Source organism: Balaenoptera musculus, chromosome 7 (assembly GCF_009873245.2).
Source record: "Balaenoptera musculus isolate JJ_BM4_2016_0621 chromosome 7, mBalMus1.pri.v3, whole genome shotgun sequence".
Lineage (NCBI taxonomy): Eukaryota > Metazoa > Chordata > Mammalia > Artiodactyla > Balaenopteridae > Balaenoptera > Balaenoptera musculus.
Window position 1 is genome coordinate 109,752,238 of NC_045791.1, and position 18,432 is coordinate 109,770,669.

General features: G+C 41.5%; 1 protein-coding gene across 1 annotated transcript; it reads left to right on the top strand.

The window, feature by feature from the left end:
• The first annotated feature begins 173 nt into the window (after positions 1 to 173).
• Positions 174 to 12,293, top strand: COPS8 (COP9 signalosome subunit 8). Its single transcript, XM_036858701.1, has 8 exons — positions 174 to 330; positions 1,394 to 1,464; positions 2,632 to 2,680; positions 3,885 to 4,017; positions 7,249 to 7,356; positions 9,471 to 9,533; positions 10,487 to 10,534; positions 11,262 to 12,293. The coding sequence occupies exons 1-8, from the start codon at positions 253 to 255 to the stop codon at positions 11,339 to 11,341; spliced, it is 630 nt and encodes a 209-aa protein (XP_036714596.1). The 5' UTR covers positions 174 to 252; the 3' UTR covers positions 11,342 to 12,293.
• Positions 12,294 to 18,432: the final 6,139 nt, after the last annotated feature.

The window sequence follows — 18,432 nt, forward strand, 5'->3', positions numbered from 1 at the left end:
TGGCTGCGCGCTCAGCAAGCGGCTGCCCTGGAGGCCGGGCCAGTCCTCCAGAGCACCGAGAGCGCCGGCCAGAGCGGTGGCATCCCCTCCCGACCGCAGGGATGTCTGCTGACGCGGCGGAACCAACGAGGCGCCTGCGCATGGGCGCTCGGCGGCACCGTCCGCTTTTACGTCATCGCGGGCGCGACGCCCCGAGGGACAGTCTGAGGTCCGGCTCGGCGGGGAGGTTCGGTGGCGGGACCGGCCGGGAAAATGCCAGTGGCGGTGATGGCGGAAAGTTCCTTTAGTTTCAGAAAGTTGCTGGATCAGTGCGAGAACCAGGAGCTCGAGGTAACCATTCGCCTCGTGGGGTCGCGCGTGGTTTCGGGCCGCGCCGGTCTCCAGGGTAACGGGGCCTGGGGCCCGCGGGGCTTGGGGCCGGCCCCTTGCGGGCGCGGGAGCTGGGCGTGTGGGGTCCGGGCCGCCGGGGCCTGCTCCGAAGGCTAAGCAGCCAGGCCTGGCCTCCCCGAACTCGCTCGGAGCTTTCTGTTGTTTGTCTTCAGCTAGTGAGCCCGAAAACGCTGTGCATCTTTGCTCCTAACATCCTTTATGCTTCTCGTATTAAACTAAATCTCTTTCCTCCCCATTGTGGGGAGAGGTGGCGAATGTGGATATTATTAAAGGCGTTTGTGCAGGCATACACACAGACCAAGAAAATGTGATCATTGTAACCTTTTATTCGGAAAACCCTTCTTCGTCTCCTGTTATCACTGAAGCTTACCGTTTGTTTTCATTAGGGCAGGTGAAAGTTATATCATGCAACTACTAAAGTAATTAAGGGTTGTTTTTTTTTTTTTTTCTTAGAAAGGCCCTTAAAGACATTTATAGCATTGGTATAAAAAGCTAATTAACCAAAGGAGGCAAGTGCCAAGAAGCAGCCGCTCTCTAACAGACACTTAATAGATGTCTTCTGAATGAATTAAAATTGAATGGGGGGAGTAGTGTCTTTGTAACTCAGCTGTGATGTTTTTCTCTTTATTACTCATTTATGTAGCTATTCAACGTATTTGGTATAATGGGCAGAATCATATTGCTTTAGGAATCTGTTGGAAATACTTTCTATAATAGTGAAGCTATTTAAATAAGAATTTGAGAACTGGGAAAGGGATCCCATTTAAATACTCTTGTGCGTATGAAGACACAGAGGCCCAGAGGGGGAGAAATCACATCTGATGACAGATCTAAACTTAATACTCTGGGTTTTTAGTGTGAGATACTTCTCTAAGCTGTTCTCTCTCTGTAATAGTAAGTACTATAAATATACTACTCTTTAGATGAGTTAAGAAAATACTTTTAAAAATATAAAAGTATAAGAATAAATGAGGTTTTTTTCTTTTGTTTTTTGACCTTACAGGCTCCAGGAGGAATTGCCACACCCCCAGTGTATGGTCAGCTTTTAGCTTTATATCTGCTTTATAATGACATGTAAGTACCTTTTACCTAAAGCTAAGAGAAGCATCTTCCTCAAGAAATTATTCTTGCATTGAAGTACCATCACTAAAGCATAGGCACAAGGAACTATACTTTTTAGTGTAATACTTAATATGTTTATTTCGTATATTGAATCATGACTTAAGAAATTATGATTAGACTGAGTTATTTTAAAATACACCTGTGTTACATATACCTTGTAAAAAACATTCCAATTTGTTATGAGAAACTGCATTGTCAGTAAATTCCTTTAAATCTATTGATCTTTTCTTTATTCTCTTGTTATAAAACCTCTGTCTTTTATGACCTCTGTTTACTTAACTTCACATGTAAAGTTTACTTAACTGTTTACTTAACTTCACAGTCTCTATTGAGACTGAGAGAAACTGCAAGGGAAGATTGAGAAGACTTAAGAGGAATTTGTTACTAACATGTATGACAGTTCTTGAAAGGTTTTTGTTTTTTAATTATTCCTAATTCACGTTCGTTGAAGAAAAGTCGGAAAGTACAGTTGTGCAAAAAGGGTCCCTTGTAGTTCTGCAACCCACTGACGGTTACTGTGAAATTTTGTTTTAAATTCTTCTAAACCTTTTCATTTCATACCTTTTAAACTAAACTGAGATTTTCATTATTCACGTAGCATATAAATTATCTGTTTCCTGTTTTATAATCTGTCGTCATATGCTTGATGTCATTCAAGCTTGCGAACTCTTTAAAAAAAAAAAAAAAAACTACCTTGAAGTTTTGGTGGCTCTATATCCACTAGTAGGACGAGGGGTCATGATAAGGAGAAAAGCACTGTGTACTGTGTATATTGTCAGGGAATGCCAGGACCCTGAAAGTGTATGAATTTGTTTATTTTATATATGAATAAATTATTTAGGCAGTTCTATTTAAGTCTTTGTAGTGCTGCCTCAATTTAAGATCTGTATTATTAATAAAAAAGTTCACTAAAAATGGCAAAACATTACTTTGGTAAAAATATTTCATGTGTTTTATCTGGAAAACCACTGTTACTTCCCCTGGATAAATTCATTATATGAATTTCACTCTGTATTTTATAGAGTATTTTAAAGTATGCTTCTGGGATCTAGAATTTTAAACATTTACAGAGGTGATTTTTTTTAATTGCTTATTCTTTCTTGGGGGGATGTAAATTAGGAATAATGCAAGATATCTTTGGAAAAGAATACCACCTGCTATAAAATCTGTAAGTAGTCTTCAATATACCTTACTATTTTAATATAGTAATGACATTCATTTCAAAAGCAATCTCTTAAAAGTTTCTGTTTTCTTTTTCATGTGGATCACAGAAATAGTTATTAAACTGGTATTAAAGTTTAAGAATAGATCTACAAATTCCTCTAATCAGAAATTTTAATTTCCATTGGATGGTACAGAAATCTGTGCTCAACTTCTGCTCATCAGATTTCTTAAGACACTTTGTAGAAGTGTCACTTTACGCAATAAACAACTGGGTCAGTTTAGGTAAAAGTTTGGTTTTTGTTAGTTTTTATTTTTTAACTGATTAGTGCAGTTTCCTATAATGGTATTTATTTTGCAACCAGTATTATTTACAAGAACACTCTAAAAATAATAATTATTCAGAGCATTAAGATTATTTTTGCTAATTAGGATTTTAGATTTCTTGTTTTTCATGTGAGAATAGATGAACTCACTTAAAAGTTTCTTCCAAGATGGAATGAAGTAAATTTTTAATTTCAGGTGATTCACTGTGTCTAGCATAAATGTGAAGTGAATTTTTTGTACATTCACAGAGCATTAGTAAGAATTCACCTAAATTCCTTTGTTCATTATTGATATTCAGCAGCAGATCAGATTAGCATTTATACTCTCTTTCTTTCCTCCACATTCTATTAAGTAAGTTTGGAATGTTCCTCCAGCTTCATTCGTTTAAAATAAAGCTGTAAATTAGATGCACAGTTTCAGTGATATTAGTGGGAACTTTATCCTTAGGCTGCATTTTATGACATCTTAGATTGGGAGTCTATATTATTAGCCATTTTGCTACTATTTTTGCCCTAAGAATAGATACATGTATTTTATGTACATGTATATGTGGATTAGTACATGTTCTGTATATTATACATAAGTATATATGAAATGTAAATAAATGTATATCTTCAAAAAACAATGTTTCAGATAACTAATTCCTAAACTTATTTGTGAAATATTGTTGGACTACTTTCTCATGCCTTAATTTTCTGTTATAATAAAACATGCAAATAAATTCTACAGTACTGTTCAAAGCATTTGAAAACCTTTTTGATAGTGGTTGGGCTGAAAAAGTAATTACACCTCTTAAAAGAAATGTTGAATTATGTTTTAAGATACAGTTGTTGGTATGTGTGCAGAGTGAATATCCTCAAATGAGGCAATGATATTTATTGCAGGCAAATTCTGAACTTGGGGGAATTTGGTCGGTAGGACAAAGAATCTGGCAGAGAGATTTCCCCGGGATCTATACCACCATCAGCGCTCACCCGTGGTCTGAGACGGTCCAGCCAATCATGGAGGCACTTAGAGGTAGTGTTTCTTTGTGGCTCAGAATTAAGTCAGACTAGACCTGTTCCCCTAAGGTGCCGGGGTGTTGAAGTAAGTCGATAATGTGTGTGAAAATAGGTACGCTCTGCTAGGTGAGTAGGGTTTTCGGAAGTCTTTTTTAGATTTGCTGTAATCATGCTTTGATTTCACGTTGCTTGAGTTTATATCGGCAGCTGAGGGCCTCACTGTCTATTAATTTAATTCTAGAAGTGAAGTTGCGTGTCAGTAAGAGGTGTTTTTTTTTGCTACTGAAATGAAATGTAATATTCTAGTAAGTCCAAGTCATGAGTTGGATAAGATTTCAAGCCCGCATGTTTGAAAGTAGAGACTGCTTTGGACTCTGTGGACCTCAGCGTTTGATGGGGTTGTCTCCAGCTTCTGGATTTATGATTAATTAATTCAGTACGCAGATGCCCGAACTTTTTTTAATCATGCTGAAAGATTGCAAGTCTGGTGCGACATAGCACTGATCCTGCAACAAAACTCCACCGTGCTTCTCTCTTTCCATTCTCCCACCCCCAGCGTTTGCTTCCAGTCTTCTTGGTTCCCCCTCTTATATGTTGTTGTACCCTTACTTCTCGTTACCTTGTTTCTCTGGTCACGGCCTGCCCTCACTGTCCGCCCTTCTGCTCTGGAGGCGTCAGTGAGCAGAAGTTGTTGAGAATTGCTCATCACTGGCGGGGCGTGTCAGCTTTTCAGGGGGCAGGAGGTAAAGATTGCTTCTGAGGTGTAACCTGGTTCTTGGTGTGGTAAAGCAGAGCAGTGCGAGTGAGAAAACAGGAGGCACTGACTTTAAGCGTGGGGGAAATGAGCGGGAGCCCGGGGCCAGCAGCTGGCTGGGAGGGAGGTGTGGGGAGTATTACTGAGCTGCCCTGGTGCGGTAGGGGCAGCTTCGGGTCTTCGCACTGGAAGCAGCCTTAACCTCTTTGCATAAGCCCTGAGGAGCTGGGATACAGAGCTTCAGCCAGAGCAAGACAGGGAGGGGCAGAGGAAATACATCCCCTGCCCTGCAGAATCCCATTCACCGAGTAAGGGAGCCCAGGTGCCACAGACCTGGGTGGCCATCCGCCCTGGAATTTAAGGGCAGAGGTGGGTTGGGAAGGACCGCAAGCTCACCTTCCCTCGTGTCTCCAGTGCCGGCAGTTGGCAGTTCCTGGTAGATAATAGGCACATTTAAGTATTTGTTGAACGAAAGAATGAGCATTCTCTTAGGGTCTCCCCAGGACTGTCCCAGGATGAATTGCCAGCAATCTGAGGTGCGAGCTCAACTTACTCCACCTTCCAGCTTGTTGTTGTAACGTGTGCCCTCCTGAGGTCACACATCTCATAGATCTCCCGGGCCACATAGTGACTGGGGAGAATGCGGATGTCAGATTCATTCGTGCTGAGAGGTTAAAAGCCGCCTGAGTGTCTGACTGATGCTGTGGGTCACTGAGCCTTGATTTCTGCTTTCCTTGGCAGTCTGCTGTGCCTCCCCTTGTGTGTTTCTCGTCTCTCCATTCTGCTTTTCTCTTTCATTCACATTCTATTCTTGTTCTGTTCCCCATGTTTTTCAAATCTGAAATCTGACCAGAGTACTTGAACTAAAGTGAATGTTTTTTAAAATTGGCAAGCTTACCGAATGAATGTAGTTTTTGGTGCACACTTGTATTTTCCTCTTTCATTGTTGCTCTCGGTTCTTTTCCACTGAATGTCTGCAGCCTTGAACAGAAAAACTTCCTTTATCCCTAAGCTGTATTAGAAGTCTGATTTAAGGTCGTTCGCTGAGAGCTGGTAGCAAGAAGGAAGGAATTGGAAGAGGAGCAAACAGTGGCTCAGTGAAAGCCAGGGAGGGTGTCAGCCTCAGTGAGAAATGACGAAACGTGATTGACCGTCCGCGATTTTTAAGGCAGATGGGAGCACAAAGCCTAAGGCTGGGGTCAGGCCCGCTTGGGTCCTGGTGAGACCTTCCACAAGCCTGTGTTCAGCACATACTTCCTTAGAGATGCTGGGCCCCTCGGGGGATATAAAGATATAAAAGCCCTCCTGTAGAGAAGTTCCGGATGTAATTGAGATGATGGGGTGGGGAGGGGTGCAGTGTACACCATGTGGTAAAAGATTGCTTGGTATAAGTAAACGTTGCTGTGAGTTCAGAGAAGGGCGGAGATTGCAGTGACTCCAGTGCCACAGGGAGAGTTTATAAACAGACCTAGGACTAGAGGAGAGGCGGGCGGTTCAGACCACGCAGCAGCATAAACCCAGCGCCCGGGGATGAGAAGGTGTAAGGCTCCTGTGAGAGCCAGCAGGCTGCTCTGGAGCAAAGTGTGTCTGCGGGGACTGGTGTGGCTGTTAGGCAGGGTCCCGGGGTGGAGAGCGGATGTTCTTACGTTGCAGGGCCGTCTTGTACGTGGATACTTGCCTATTGAGTGTGGAAAGTGAAGCCCAGAATACCTCCTGAGCATGTTGAAGGCAGGTGGCGGATCCTTTGTGTTCCTCGGGGAGCAGTGGTGGGAAGACGGGCCATCTGGGCTCCACTTCCTACCATTTGGTTGTTGTCTCTGCCTCATTCCTGAGTTATTTAACGTGGAAATTTAAGCCTGGGGCGGGGGTGGGAATCCCACATGTGGTCTCCAGGGAGGAGGTTTTGTTGCTGGAATTGCTCGCAGCCCCTTTTCTGTGAGGCTCAGGCATTCGGGATTTGCCCCTGAATGGCGGCAAGAGTTCAGAGTAGACTTGAAAGTTAGGAAGGTGCTCTAGTTATAGGGTTTGCTCTGCAACTCCCAGGTGTGGTCCTGTATCAGAGGCCCTGATGAGAAAGAACAGCTGATTATGGGACTAGGTAATTTCTGCTCCATTCATTCTAGTTTTTATAAGTGAGATAAAAGAAAAATTTTGAAATAGACATCCCAATGTATCCCAAATTTAAATGAAATTTTCTTAGAGCTGGAGTCTTGCGTATATTAACTTGTTTCCATCTTTGTAATTTTTATTGTCACCTGAGATTTTTTGACCTAAGAGGAAGTATAAGAAATGCATGTGTTTATTCAGCAGTATTTGAGCCCCTCTTACATGTTAGGCGCCTGCAGCTGTACCTGTAAACACAGAAATCTTTAGGTTGATGTAGTCGTGCTTATCAAATTGGGACAAGGACAGTGATGGAAGAATTTAATTGTGTGTCTCAAACATGCCAGCTCTTGTGGTTCACTGTTTGCCAAACCTCCCCTCCCGCAATAGATGCCACCCGGAGGCGAGCCTTCGCCCTGGTCTCTCAGGCGTATACGTCCATCATCGCCGACGATTTCGCCGCCTTTGTTGGACTTCCCGTGGAAGAGGCTGTGAAAGGTATTTGGGGCTTACTTTTTACTTTCAAGGAAAACGGAAGTGTAAATTATAGGTCCACGGTCCCTTATCTGAAACCATTGGAACAGGACATGTTTTGGAGTTTAGGTTGTGTGTGTTCTTTAGAAAGGGGATAGGAGACCCGCACTGCACAAACCCCAGGCAACCAGCACCTGTGGCCAAGCCCACGCGTACTTCTGCAGGCAGCACAGAGTGCACACTTCCACACAGTTGGCGTGAGGGAGGAGTGTACATAAGACTTGGGGGTTCACATCAGATTTCGCCACCATGTGAGTTAAAGAAAACTTTTTGGTTCATAGTGTTTTTTTGACTTCTGCGTGTGGATAAGAAATTTCGGGTTTGTGTTTACTAAAGCACTTTTTGCCAAAGACAGGCACCAATTAGAGATGTCTTAGAACAGGAGCTTTGTAAAGGAGTACTTTGCCATTTTTATGAAATTAAAATTTGACTGTGTCTTTGAGATGTACACTTGTTGCATGTGATTATTCTAGCTCTTTCCTTATGGAACTTCTTTAATGTTCCTGTAGTTATTATCATGGTACCCATGGTCTGACCCCTGAATATTTTCTACTTTTATCTCTAAGACCTTTGATCAACTCCTGAGCCCTGCTAAATGATAGTGAGCCCTCCAAGTTGATGCCCGGGAAGGAAAAATTAGAGCTGCTGTTGACTAAGAGTGGGAGGGAAAAGGAAGGTGGTGAGAACAGTGAGTTACTGGAAGAAAAAGGCAGCAAATGGGGTACAGAGTGAAGCATTCGATAACATTCCCACACCTGAGCCCCAGGTTACAGCATAGTTGTTACAAGTGGTAGAAAATGTGAGATGCAAGAAAATAAAGGATGTGCACGTTATTTTCTTCTAAACGTGCCTAGTGGGTAACATCATATTCATAATTCTGAGCTTAAACTTTGTAACGTCTTTAAATTATTTCTCTTCCTTTGAAAATCAGCACTGGCTAGGTGAGGGTTTGGTTGGCGGGTTTTCTCAGGGAAGGAAGTTTTAGTTGGTCTGGAGCTCGCATTTAGAAATCCCTGTTTCACTCTTCCGTGGTGAAGGTGGTCTCACCCCAGCATCCCTTTTCAGCCCAACTTTTCCCTCACCATTTCTTAACAGTAACCTAGGTGCTTGCACCCCACTCTTAGCCACTGGTTTCCAAATGTGCTTTTGCATTTTCATTTTTCAGGCCGTGCCCAAACTGTCCCCTCCCCTTGCTAGATTTCTGTAGAATATTAGTACTGCATGTGCCTTGTGGCGTTGTTTTATGATGATGGATACGCTGGATTCTCCAGTCAAAATATGAGCTCCATTAAGCACCACAGATTATAAATTTCCAAGGCCTAGCACAGTTCTAGACGCATAGATGGCAGGTTAATGAACGTTCTTATAGTAAATCATACTGTTACTTACTAATACAAACATTTATTTGTTTTGACTATTTTGAAATTGATCCATAATTTATTATCTAATAAATAGTATGTCCCAGAGTCCATACTCTTAACTGACTGAGTGTGAATCCTGGTACCCTTCCCCATGCTAGCTATGTGACCTAAGGCAATTTACTGGAATTCTCTAAACTTCCTTTTCCACGTCTGTTCAATTATGGTGATATGTCCCCTTTACAGAGTTGTTGTGGTGATTACGTAAAGTGATCCCTGTAAAAGCACCTAGCACAGTACCTATTGGCCAGCCCTCTGTGTTGTGTATGTATGCTGTTGTTTTTATTATCACCATCGTCTTTGTTATTACTGATGTAATGATAATAGAAAATACTAAATAAGTCTTCCTTATGTCTATCTTTAATAAGGTTTGATCAGGTTAATACTATAATATATATATATATTATAGAAAACTAATCATCTGTTAGTGATTATATCAGCCTGATAGAATAAAATCATAGATGTTTCAGAAATATTTCAAAAATAAGTTCCCATGAGAACGCTGTCTCTAGTATACCCTTCTAGTAAAAATACACATTACAGGTTAATCTACACACGTCAGGTCTCCCATACAAGTAGTGTCATTGACAGATTGTGATCTTGTAAATGAAAAGTTTTTGGTTTTTTTAATTCATTTCTGTGTTAAATACACATTTTTAGGTATCCTAGAACAAGGATGGCAGGCCGACTCCACCACAAGGATGGTCATGCCCAAAAAGCCAGGTAGGTGGCGCTCTTCGTCCGTCTTGCAGCACTGAACTCTTGTAAGATCACTGAAGTTTTTCAGGCATTGAATTTGAATAATTTGATATAAAATTCTGCTATACTAACAAAATGAGAGTGACTCATGTTAAATACAGATATAGGATGGACACTTAGGGTAGAAGGGATGTTAAAGGTCACCTGCTTTTACCTTAATTTTTTTTTTAATGTACTTCATGCATAAACTATTTTATGTGAGTGTTTCATAATCCTTATTACAACTTAATTTTTAATAAGTATTAATCTCTCGTTCTTTTATGGGGCCATTTCTAACTGCTTATTAATATCTAAACTATTGCCTTTTAAAAAGATATTTGAAATATTCAGAAATTCCCCTTTTCTCCTCATGCTGTAGACACATAGACTCTTCTCCTAAACAAGATTTTCAGTGGCTTTAACTTTCACAAAATTAAGGTCTCTGGCCTTTACAGGCCTTAAATGATTTGGCCTGTCCTCATTGTCTCCACCTGAATTCCTGGTCCCTCGGCCTTCCACTCTGAAATGAGCCACGTTCCTTCCTGCAGGGAGGCGCCACTCCCTCCTGCTCACCAGGAGTGGCCTTTCCTGCCCTGTCCTTAGAGCTGGGCGCAGTGCCCACACCCGTAAACCTTCTGATCTGCCTCATCCCAGAGTTCCTTCCGTCTGCTCTGAATCCCTGTTGTTAGACATTGTTGACCCCACGGTAAAGTGGCGCACAAACCTCCATGTGCGCAGACCTGCGAGGGTGCAGAGGAGTGATGAGACGGGGTCCCGTCAATCTAGATGGTGAGAGAAGACTGCTGAGTAAAAAACCAATGTAATAAATAGAGCGTAACTGTTGTCTCTGTCTGAATGCCACTGCCTTAAAAATGACATGTTCTATGTGAAGGTTCTTTACAATGACTTCTGTAAATTGGGCTCTACATTTTATTTAGTTGCAGGGGCCCTGGATGTTTCCTTTAACAGGTTTATTCCCTTTTCAGGTATGTATTTTCATATGCTCATTTAAAAATTGTTTCATTGTTTTTCTTGTTTGCTGTTGTAGAATTTATTTTTCTTAGCTCTAATCTTATAAACAAAGGGATGAAATCCTAACTTGGTATTTATAATAGTACATCTGGTTACAACCGTGAACGTGTGGGCTGCCCTCTGTAGCTTACCTGGAGGTAGTGATCCCCTCTGGCCTGGCTGCAGGGTGTCCTGTAGGGGAGGCGTGATCGAGCTTCTCACCAGCACTGACGCAGACACGGCCCCAGGCTGACATGTGGTAGCTTAAAAGTTAGAAGTAAACTTTTGGGGGATGGGGTCCGTTGTGGGTTTTTTGTTCACTGACAGTTGAGTAGTCTAGAGGAGTGCCTGGCATGTGGTTAGCCCTAGGTGACTATGGAAGTAAATGTCATGTGGGGAGGGTCTTTCCAAGAAGAGCTATGTTCCCTTGGTAGACGGATTACCTGTTAAAAGTATTTTTAACCTTCGCGTGGAAAACTTCAGTAACAGCAAAGCCAGACATGCCTTTACTCCCAGTTTGGGAAAACTACTCATAAAAATTGACGCTTCTTGGCTTGTTTTTTTTTAAATGTCCAAGATCAAGGCAAAGCTAAGAAAGTTTCCGTATTGTTCAATTAAAGACATTGGAGGGCGGGGGTGGCAGTACCAAAGATCTGTGGCCCTGGTGTCCGACTCGAGTGTGTTTCTCTCTCCGCCGCGCAGAGCCTGCCCCCGGCCCGCCCATCCCCAATGAGCAGCAGTTAGCCAGACTCACCGATTACGTGGCTTTCCTCGAAAACTGACTGACCATTCTGAGTTCAAGGTCCACCTTCAGCATCCTGAGTACTGGCAGAAAAATGTAAAATTTTTATTTTCAATTCTATTGGATGGATTAAGCACCTCAGCATTCCTTACTGAATATGTGATAAAATACGTATATAATATAAAGTGTATTATATATATTTTGTCCTTAAACATGCTGAATGGTTGTTGAAACAGTTCTCATTTTGTAATATTTGACAGTTTGGATGGAGCCCGTCAGTATTAGGCAGTCAGTTTATATCTCCTAGTGACTCGTAAAATGCAGCTCTCCTGCCTCGTGTAGAACAGTGGTTGTCAGCTGTTTTATTCTGCCCCGGCTCACAGCACACTCCCATCTCTACCACAGGTTGATAGTTGCAGTGATGCATCTGGGGTTTGAGGAGGACTGCCCCCAGGGGCGGTATCTGAAGTGCTGGGGACTCTGATTCACCCCCTTTGGAGAATATGCTCTTCTTCTCTCCCCTCCTGAGAATCACAAATACAAAATGCTGAGATAGAGCTGGGGAGCAAAGACCGTCTCCCTAGTAAACCAGCCTGTTAACTTTAGATTTCTTTCTGAGAGTGTGAGTACATCCATTGCTGGCAGTGGAGGGCTTGCCGTGAAAATGCAACTTATTAAAGACATTCATGAGAAGTATTAAGTTGTAATATTTCCTTTCAGAAGAAGGGAAGTGTAAGTGTGGAATGCAGTTTGGGAAAGAAGCTAGTAAGTGATACACTTTGTACGACTGTCCTGCAGCCTATTGGTTGCTTATATTTAGCCCTTGGGTCAAGGTCTGCCCTTTGGAGAAATACTGAACAAGTCTTTCATTTTTTGTGTGACAGCCCTCTGAATATTTGAAGTTGTTTATTGTATCTTCAGGTTAAAACCACCCCCTAGTTCATTTATTCTGCATTTGTTCAATAAATATTTAATTGAATTCTTCAACTGTTTTTTCGAAGGTAGTTTCTAGAAGTTTCACTGTCCTGTCTTCCTGTGGATGTGTTCTAGTTTGTCATGGTTCTTTTAAATTACGAATTTCTTAATTAAATAGAAATGACCTATATAGTGGTAATTACATGATTCATGTTTTTCACTCATTTTAAATAGACTTTACTGGCTGTTTCAGCTATTGTTAACATTTATGAAAATACCTGTTAAATTAATGTTTTATTTAACCTTGATATAAGTCATGTTGTTAAAACTTCTTGTTTTACAATTGAGGAAATGGAAATTCAAGAAATCAGAGAGGATCAATACCTAGAAAGTAACAGTGCTAGTTTGCTAGTTTTTGAACTTCCAGGTTTAAGGACAAATTGTATCCATGGGTCTTAGTTTTAATAGATTGGAATCAACCCAAATGTTCATTAATAGGAGACTAGTTGAGTAAACAGTAGTATACAGTATGGTGGTGCCATGCAGCTGTAGAATGCATGCATGCATGAATGAGTGAAGATCTCAGTGTACTAAAAGTGATCTCAAGTGAAAACACAAAGTACCAGGGGTTTATACTGTTATTTTGAGGGTAAGAAAGGGTGAATGGATACACATGTGCATACATGCATATTTACTTGTATTTCAAGCAGAAGCCATTGAAGGATAAACCAAAAACTAATAAAAATGGTTCCCTAAAATGGAAGGGGAGGACAGTCGAACATAGAGAAAAAATTATTTCAGCTGACTCATAGTATTTTGTTTTATATTATCAATGGGATACATACAAAGGACAAAAAAATCTCAAACTGAATATGGTTTCATGGTTAATTTCAAAAACTATCTTGTTATCATTATTTGATAATAATTACCGTTATTATTAAAAGTATATTATAGGATAAAACCAATTGGAAATTACATAACTTAATGTTAGAAGCTAATCTGAAATTTGACTCAACAACCTCATATGGTTTAATTTTCTTTCTAAACAGTAAATATTTCCTAGCTCTGCCCATCTGTAAAGGCCTAGAATAATTATAAGCCAGTAACAATGAGAACCACTAATGTCCAGGTTGTGGTCTCTAAATTCCGTTTTCAACTAAATAGAACAAGAAATTATTTGCAAAATGGTTAATACTAGGTCTGGGGCAGTAATTGTAGATTGGGGCTTCCCTGGTGGCGCAGTGGTTGAGAATCTGCCTGCCAGTTCAGGGGACCCAGGTTCGAGCCCTGGTCCAGGAAGATCCCACACGCCACGGAGCAACTAAGCCCGTGCGCCACAGCTACTGAGCCTGCGCTCTAGAGCCCGTGAGCCACAACTACTGAAGCCCGTGCACCTAGAGCCCGTGCTCCGCAACAAGAGAAGCCACCGCAATGAGAAGTCCTGTGCACCGCAACGAAGAGTAGCCCCCGCTTGCCACAACTAGAGAAAGCCCGCGCGCAGCAACGAAGGCCCAATGCAGCCAAAAATAAATGAATAAAAATTAAAAAAAATAAAATTGTAGATTGTACAGTTGTACAGATACCTGGTAGAAGATGTCCTAGGTTCAAGTTTCAAAGGCTAATAAGGTTTTCCAAAAGGTTATAGAAGCCAATTTGAAGGAGTTCCCACTGGCTAAACGTGAGACAAATTGAGCATGAAAAATAGGTATATGTGTTTATATTTTTAACCCCAAGGTCATAATTATATTAGAAAAACCTCATCATATACAAGAAAGTACACTCGCTTATTTATCAATTTTCAGAACAATGAATTGATGCCCTAGCAATCTCCAAAGTAACAAAATTGAAACTTGCAAAGTAGTCAACTAACCAATGATGGGAAATTCTTTATGGAAGAATTCCACCTAAAAATATAGATAGAAAATCAGTACCTTGCAGCCCCTAATGAGATAAGTAAGGCATCTAGGGAATGAGTATCAGTGGCTGCTGAGACCACAGGGTGAGAACCAGCCCATCTTTGTGCTCTGGCTGCCCCCGAGACTGACAGCACCTTGCTGTACATCCGGTGAGGGTTACTCTGACACTGCCACAGGGGCTGCCCTTGCAAACCCGGGGAAGAGAGTTAGCTCTTCAGCAGCTGGGGACACGATATGGTGAGTAAACACTCCCTTCCTTGTCTTAGGAAGACAATTCCAGGCTACATGCTATACCTGGTTCCTGAAAAGACCCCAAGAAGATTAAGCTTTGGTTGCCCATTGTAACCAGCCTGTCTGCAGCATGGCCTTGGACTGTTTCTTCTTCATTTTGCTTTTCCCAGTTCTCCGTCTCTTTCCTGGAATCGAGAGCAGTGACCCGCCCGTGCATGGAGGCTTAGCGTCACTAACAGTGGCACAAGTGGCCTGCTGTGGGGCCACAGTAAACGTAGCATCAGCCGTAAGTTTTCTTGCCAAAGCAAGCCCCGCTCCCCACAGAATGCATGTGAATCCAATCAAGGTTTTAGATTTACCTGCTCATTTACATGAAATGTGGGAGTCGGATGAACAAGTTAAACACCCCACTAAGGAGCAATCAGCCAAATCTAGAATGAGGGGAATTCAGCAGGACAAAGAACTGAGTTTCCTTAAATAACGTAAAAAGAGAGGTGGAGATGGCGATAAGGACATGCGTATTTCTGCTCCTGGTTGAAGTACCTTCAGGCAGACCCACAATGTGCCAAGAACTACAGAAAGAGGGATGCATAAACTATAAATCTGTCTAACGGCATTGGAGAGCTCCTGAAGGATGAGCTGAGGTCTGAGAGCAGAGAGGCTCATGAGGAGGTTATCTGCAGCAGCCTCTTCCTGGGGGTGTGTGCTGACGCTGGTCCCACTGCTAAGGACCGAGCAACCCGTGGGACTTGGGTATTTTCACAGGGCTGGAGTGCTAAAAACAGGACTTGAGAGGGCTAACCCACACTGCTGTTTATCCATCTGGTAAACTTTAAGGCGTACCCCAAACTTTTGGGGGTAGGAAGTCAACAGGCCAAATCCAAAAAACCATTAAGTCCGCTGAGCTGGGCTTCAGTCAACACGAAAGGCTCGGGGTCGTGAGGTACCCGTAAGCATAAACTGGAGTAAACCATTAGTAAAACTGCAACTGGAGGATACTAGAAACTATTCAAACTGAAGCACAGAAAAGCATTGGTACACAGTACAGAGACAAACCATATAGTAATTGGAATCCAAGAAGGAGAGAGAGGATAAAGAAGGAAAATAATACTTGAAGTACTGTCCAGGAATTTTCCAAAACTGATAAAAGAAATCAAGCCACAGATTCAGAAAGCTCAGAACACCCCACACAGGATAAATACAAAAAACCACACCCTGACACATCATAGTAAAACTACTGAAAACCAAAAACAAAATATTAAAAGCATGGAAGTGCGGGGAGGGGGACTTTCTCTTCAAAGGAGCAACAGTAAAGCCAGAAGACAACGAAATGGCATTTCTAAAGTGTTAAAAGAAAGAAAACTGCTATTTACGAGAGGCACTTAACTTTCAATCTTCCTGTGTTGTTAAAAGTTTGGAAGAGATACATCAATGCAAATACTAAAAGAAAGCTGGTGCAGCTTAGGTAATATTACAAAAAGTAGACTTCAAGGCAAGAAGCATTATTACAGATAGAGAAGAATTTTTTGTGGAAAAGTTTGCGTTGGTTTCCTGTTGCTGCGGTAACAAATCACCACACACTTGATGGCTTAAAACAGCAGGGGTATATGCACTTACAGTTCTGTAGTTCGGCAATCTGAGATGAGTCTCATGGGCTAACGTCAGCTGTCAGCAGGGCTGCATTCTTTCTGGAGGTTGTTGGGGACAATCTGTTTCTTTTCCCTTTCCAGCTTCTAGAGGCCGCCTACATTCCTTGGCTCATGGCCCTCTTCCTGCATCTTCAAAGCCAGCAACGTCGGGCTGAGTCCATACTACCCTCTCTCAGGTTCTCTTTTCTGCCCCCTCTTCCACTTGTAAGGATCCCTGTGGTTGCTTACATTGGTCCCACCTGGAAATCAGGATAATCTATTTAAAAATAGGCTGATTAGCAAACTTAATTATATCTGCTATCTTAATTTCTCTTTACCATGTAACCTAACATGTTCACCGGTTCCAGGGGTTAGGATATGGATGTCTTTTGGACCATTCTTCCTACTACAGGAATCAGTTCAACAGGCAACGGGAATATGTAATTCTAAATGTATCATCTAAATCTAAAACTAAGTCTAATCAAGCAAGAGTTGACAACTGAGAGTTCCTCTGCAGCCATGGGTGGGGGGGGCACTATCCTGTCAGACATTAGAACAGTGCAGAGCCTCTGTTACTAAGAGCAAGGCCCTGGAGCATGGGTAGCAGACAGCCCAGTGGAGTGGAACAGAGAGATGAGAAATAGACCCAAACGGATGCAGGGATGTACTACAGGATAAAGGTGGCATCGCAGGTCACTGGTATAAAAGTAGGCTTTTTACCAGATGGTTCTGGGAAAACTGGTTAGCCGTTGGAAAAATAGAAAGATCCATAAGAATAAAGTACAGATAGATCAGGGATCTTGATGTAAAAAAGTGAAACCATGCCAGTACTAGAAGAAAAAATGCATGAATTCCTCTTTAACCTGGGCAAAGGAAAGGCCTCTGGCTCCCAATTCTGATTACAGAAAAGAATGATCAATTTGACTACCTAAAAATAAAACATTTGCATGGCCAAAAATAAACTCAAACAGATGTCTGACAACTGAGAGAAAATATTTACAACATAAAGGACTAGTAATATTCCTAATATATAAATGGAGGGAATTGGAAGAAAAAAGTGACAAAAGACATGAATACACAATGCACAAAAGACGTGAACACACAATTCACAAAAAATTTATAAAAGTGGCCCTTAAACATGAATAGATGTTCAACTTTATTGGTAAGAGAAATGCAAATTAGAAACGGTGAGTTAATGCATCCAATTGGCAAAAACTAAGAGTTTAACTGCATTCTGTTGTGAAACTCTGGGGAAATTGGTTCTCATGCTTTGCTGGTGGGAATTCACATTGCAACAGTTTTTATAGAGGGGGATTTGGCAGTATCTAAGGACTACATATTCATTTACTTTTTATCCCAGCAACTAATCTTTAGGAATTTACCCTGAAGATTCAACTCCCACAATATAAATATATACACACATACTCTAGGTTATTTATTGCAGCATTGTTTCTGATTGTAAAGAATTTGGAAACAACCTAATTGCTTATACATGAATAGATGATGGTATCTCCATGTAAGGGAGTACTACGTATCTGTAATAAAGGATGATGACAGTCACTGATGTGGAGTGATTTTCAGGCTATGTTGTTAAGGAAAATAAAGCAAAGTGCATAAAAATGCCTAGAGTATTGCTATTTTTTTGTGTAAGAGAAGAGGAAATAAAATATACCTGTATTTGCTCCTCAGTGGAAACACACACACGCACACACAGAGAAAGGAAAATAATGGAATTGTTTGCTTTCAGGGTATGGGAAGGAATGAGATGGAAAGGATAGAAAAAATTGGGGAATTAGGGTCACTTCTCTTTTGTACAGTTCTGACTTTTGGAATTATGTTAATGTTTCACACATTCAAAGAAGAAATAATATAAATGATGATGGAGGGGTGGGGAGGAGGAGTGACCCTGTCTGTATTTCAAATGAATAACATAACTGCCCTGAAGGCAAGGGACATAACTCAAGTAGGTTTCGAACATGCTATTTAGATATGTCCAGAGGTTAAAGACAAAAGAACTTTAAACATGTTGAACTCCAGTTAGTGGGTTTCTTTTTTGCAAAAGTAAAAGTTAGCAGTTCTAAAACTACTTTGTGTGTATTCTAGGATTGAACAAATAAGTATATAGTAGATAATGGGATCCAGTTTTCCCTCTGTCAGAGGAGTTACAGTTATAGAAAAGAGGAAGCATTAGACTGAATCCTGTGATGTTGGACTGAACTAGAGATATTGCATAAACTCCTGGTTTTTAAGATGGGTGGGTGGGTGGATGGATGGATGGATGGGTGGTTGGGTGGGTGGATGGATGGATGCATGGGTAGATGCTTGGATGAGTAGATACATGGATGGGTGGATGGATGGATAGAGAGGGACATAGATAAATCTCCTAATTCCATCCACTGAGAGAGACTAAGCTCTGTCCCCTGAGAGAGTAGAGCAATGAC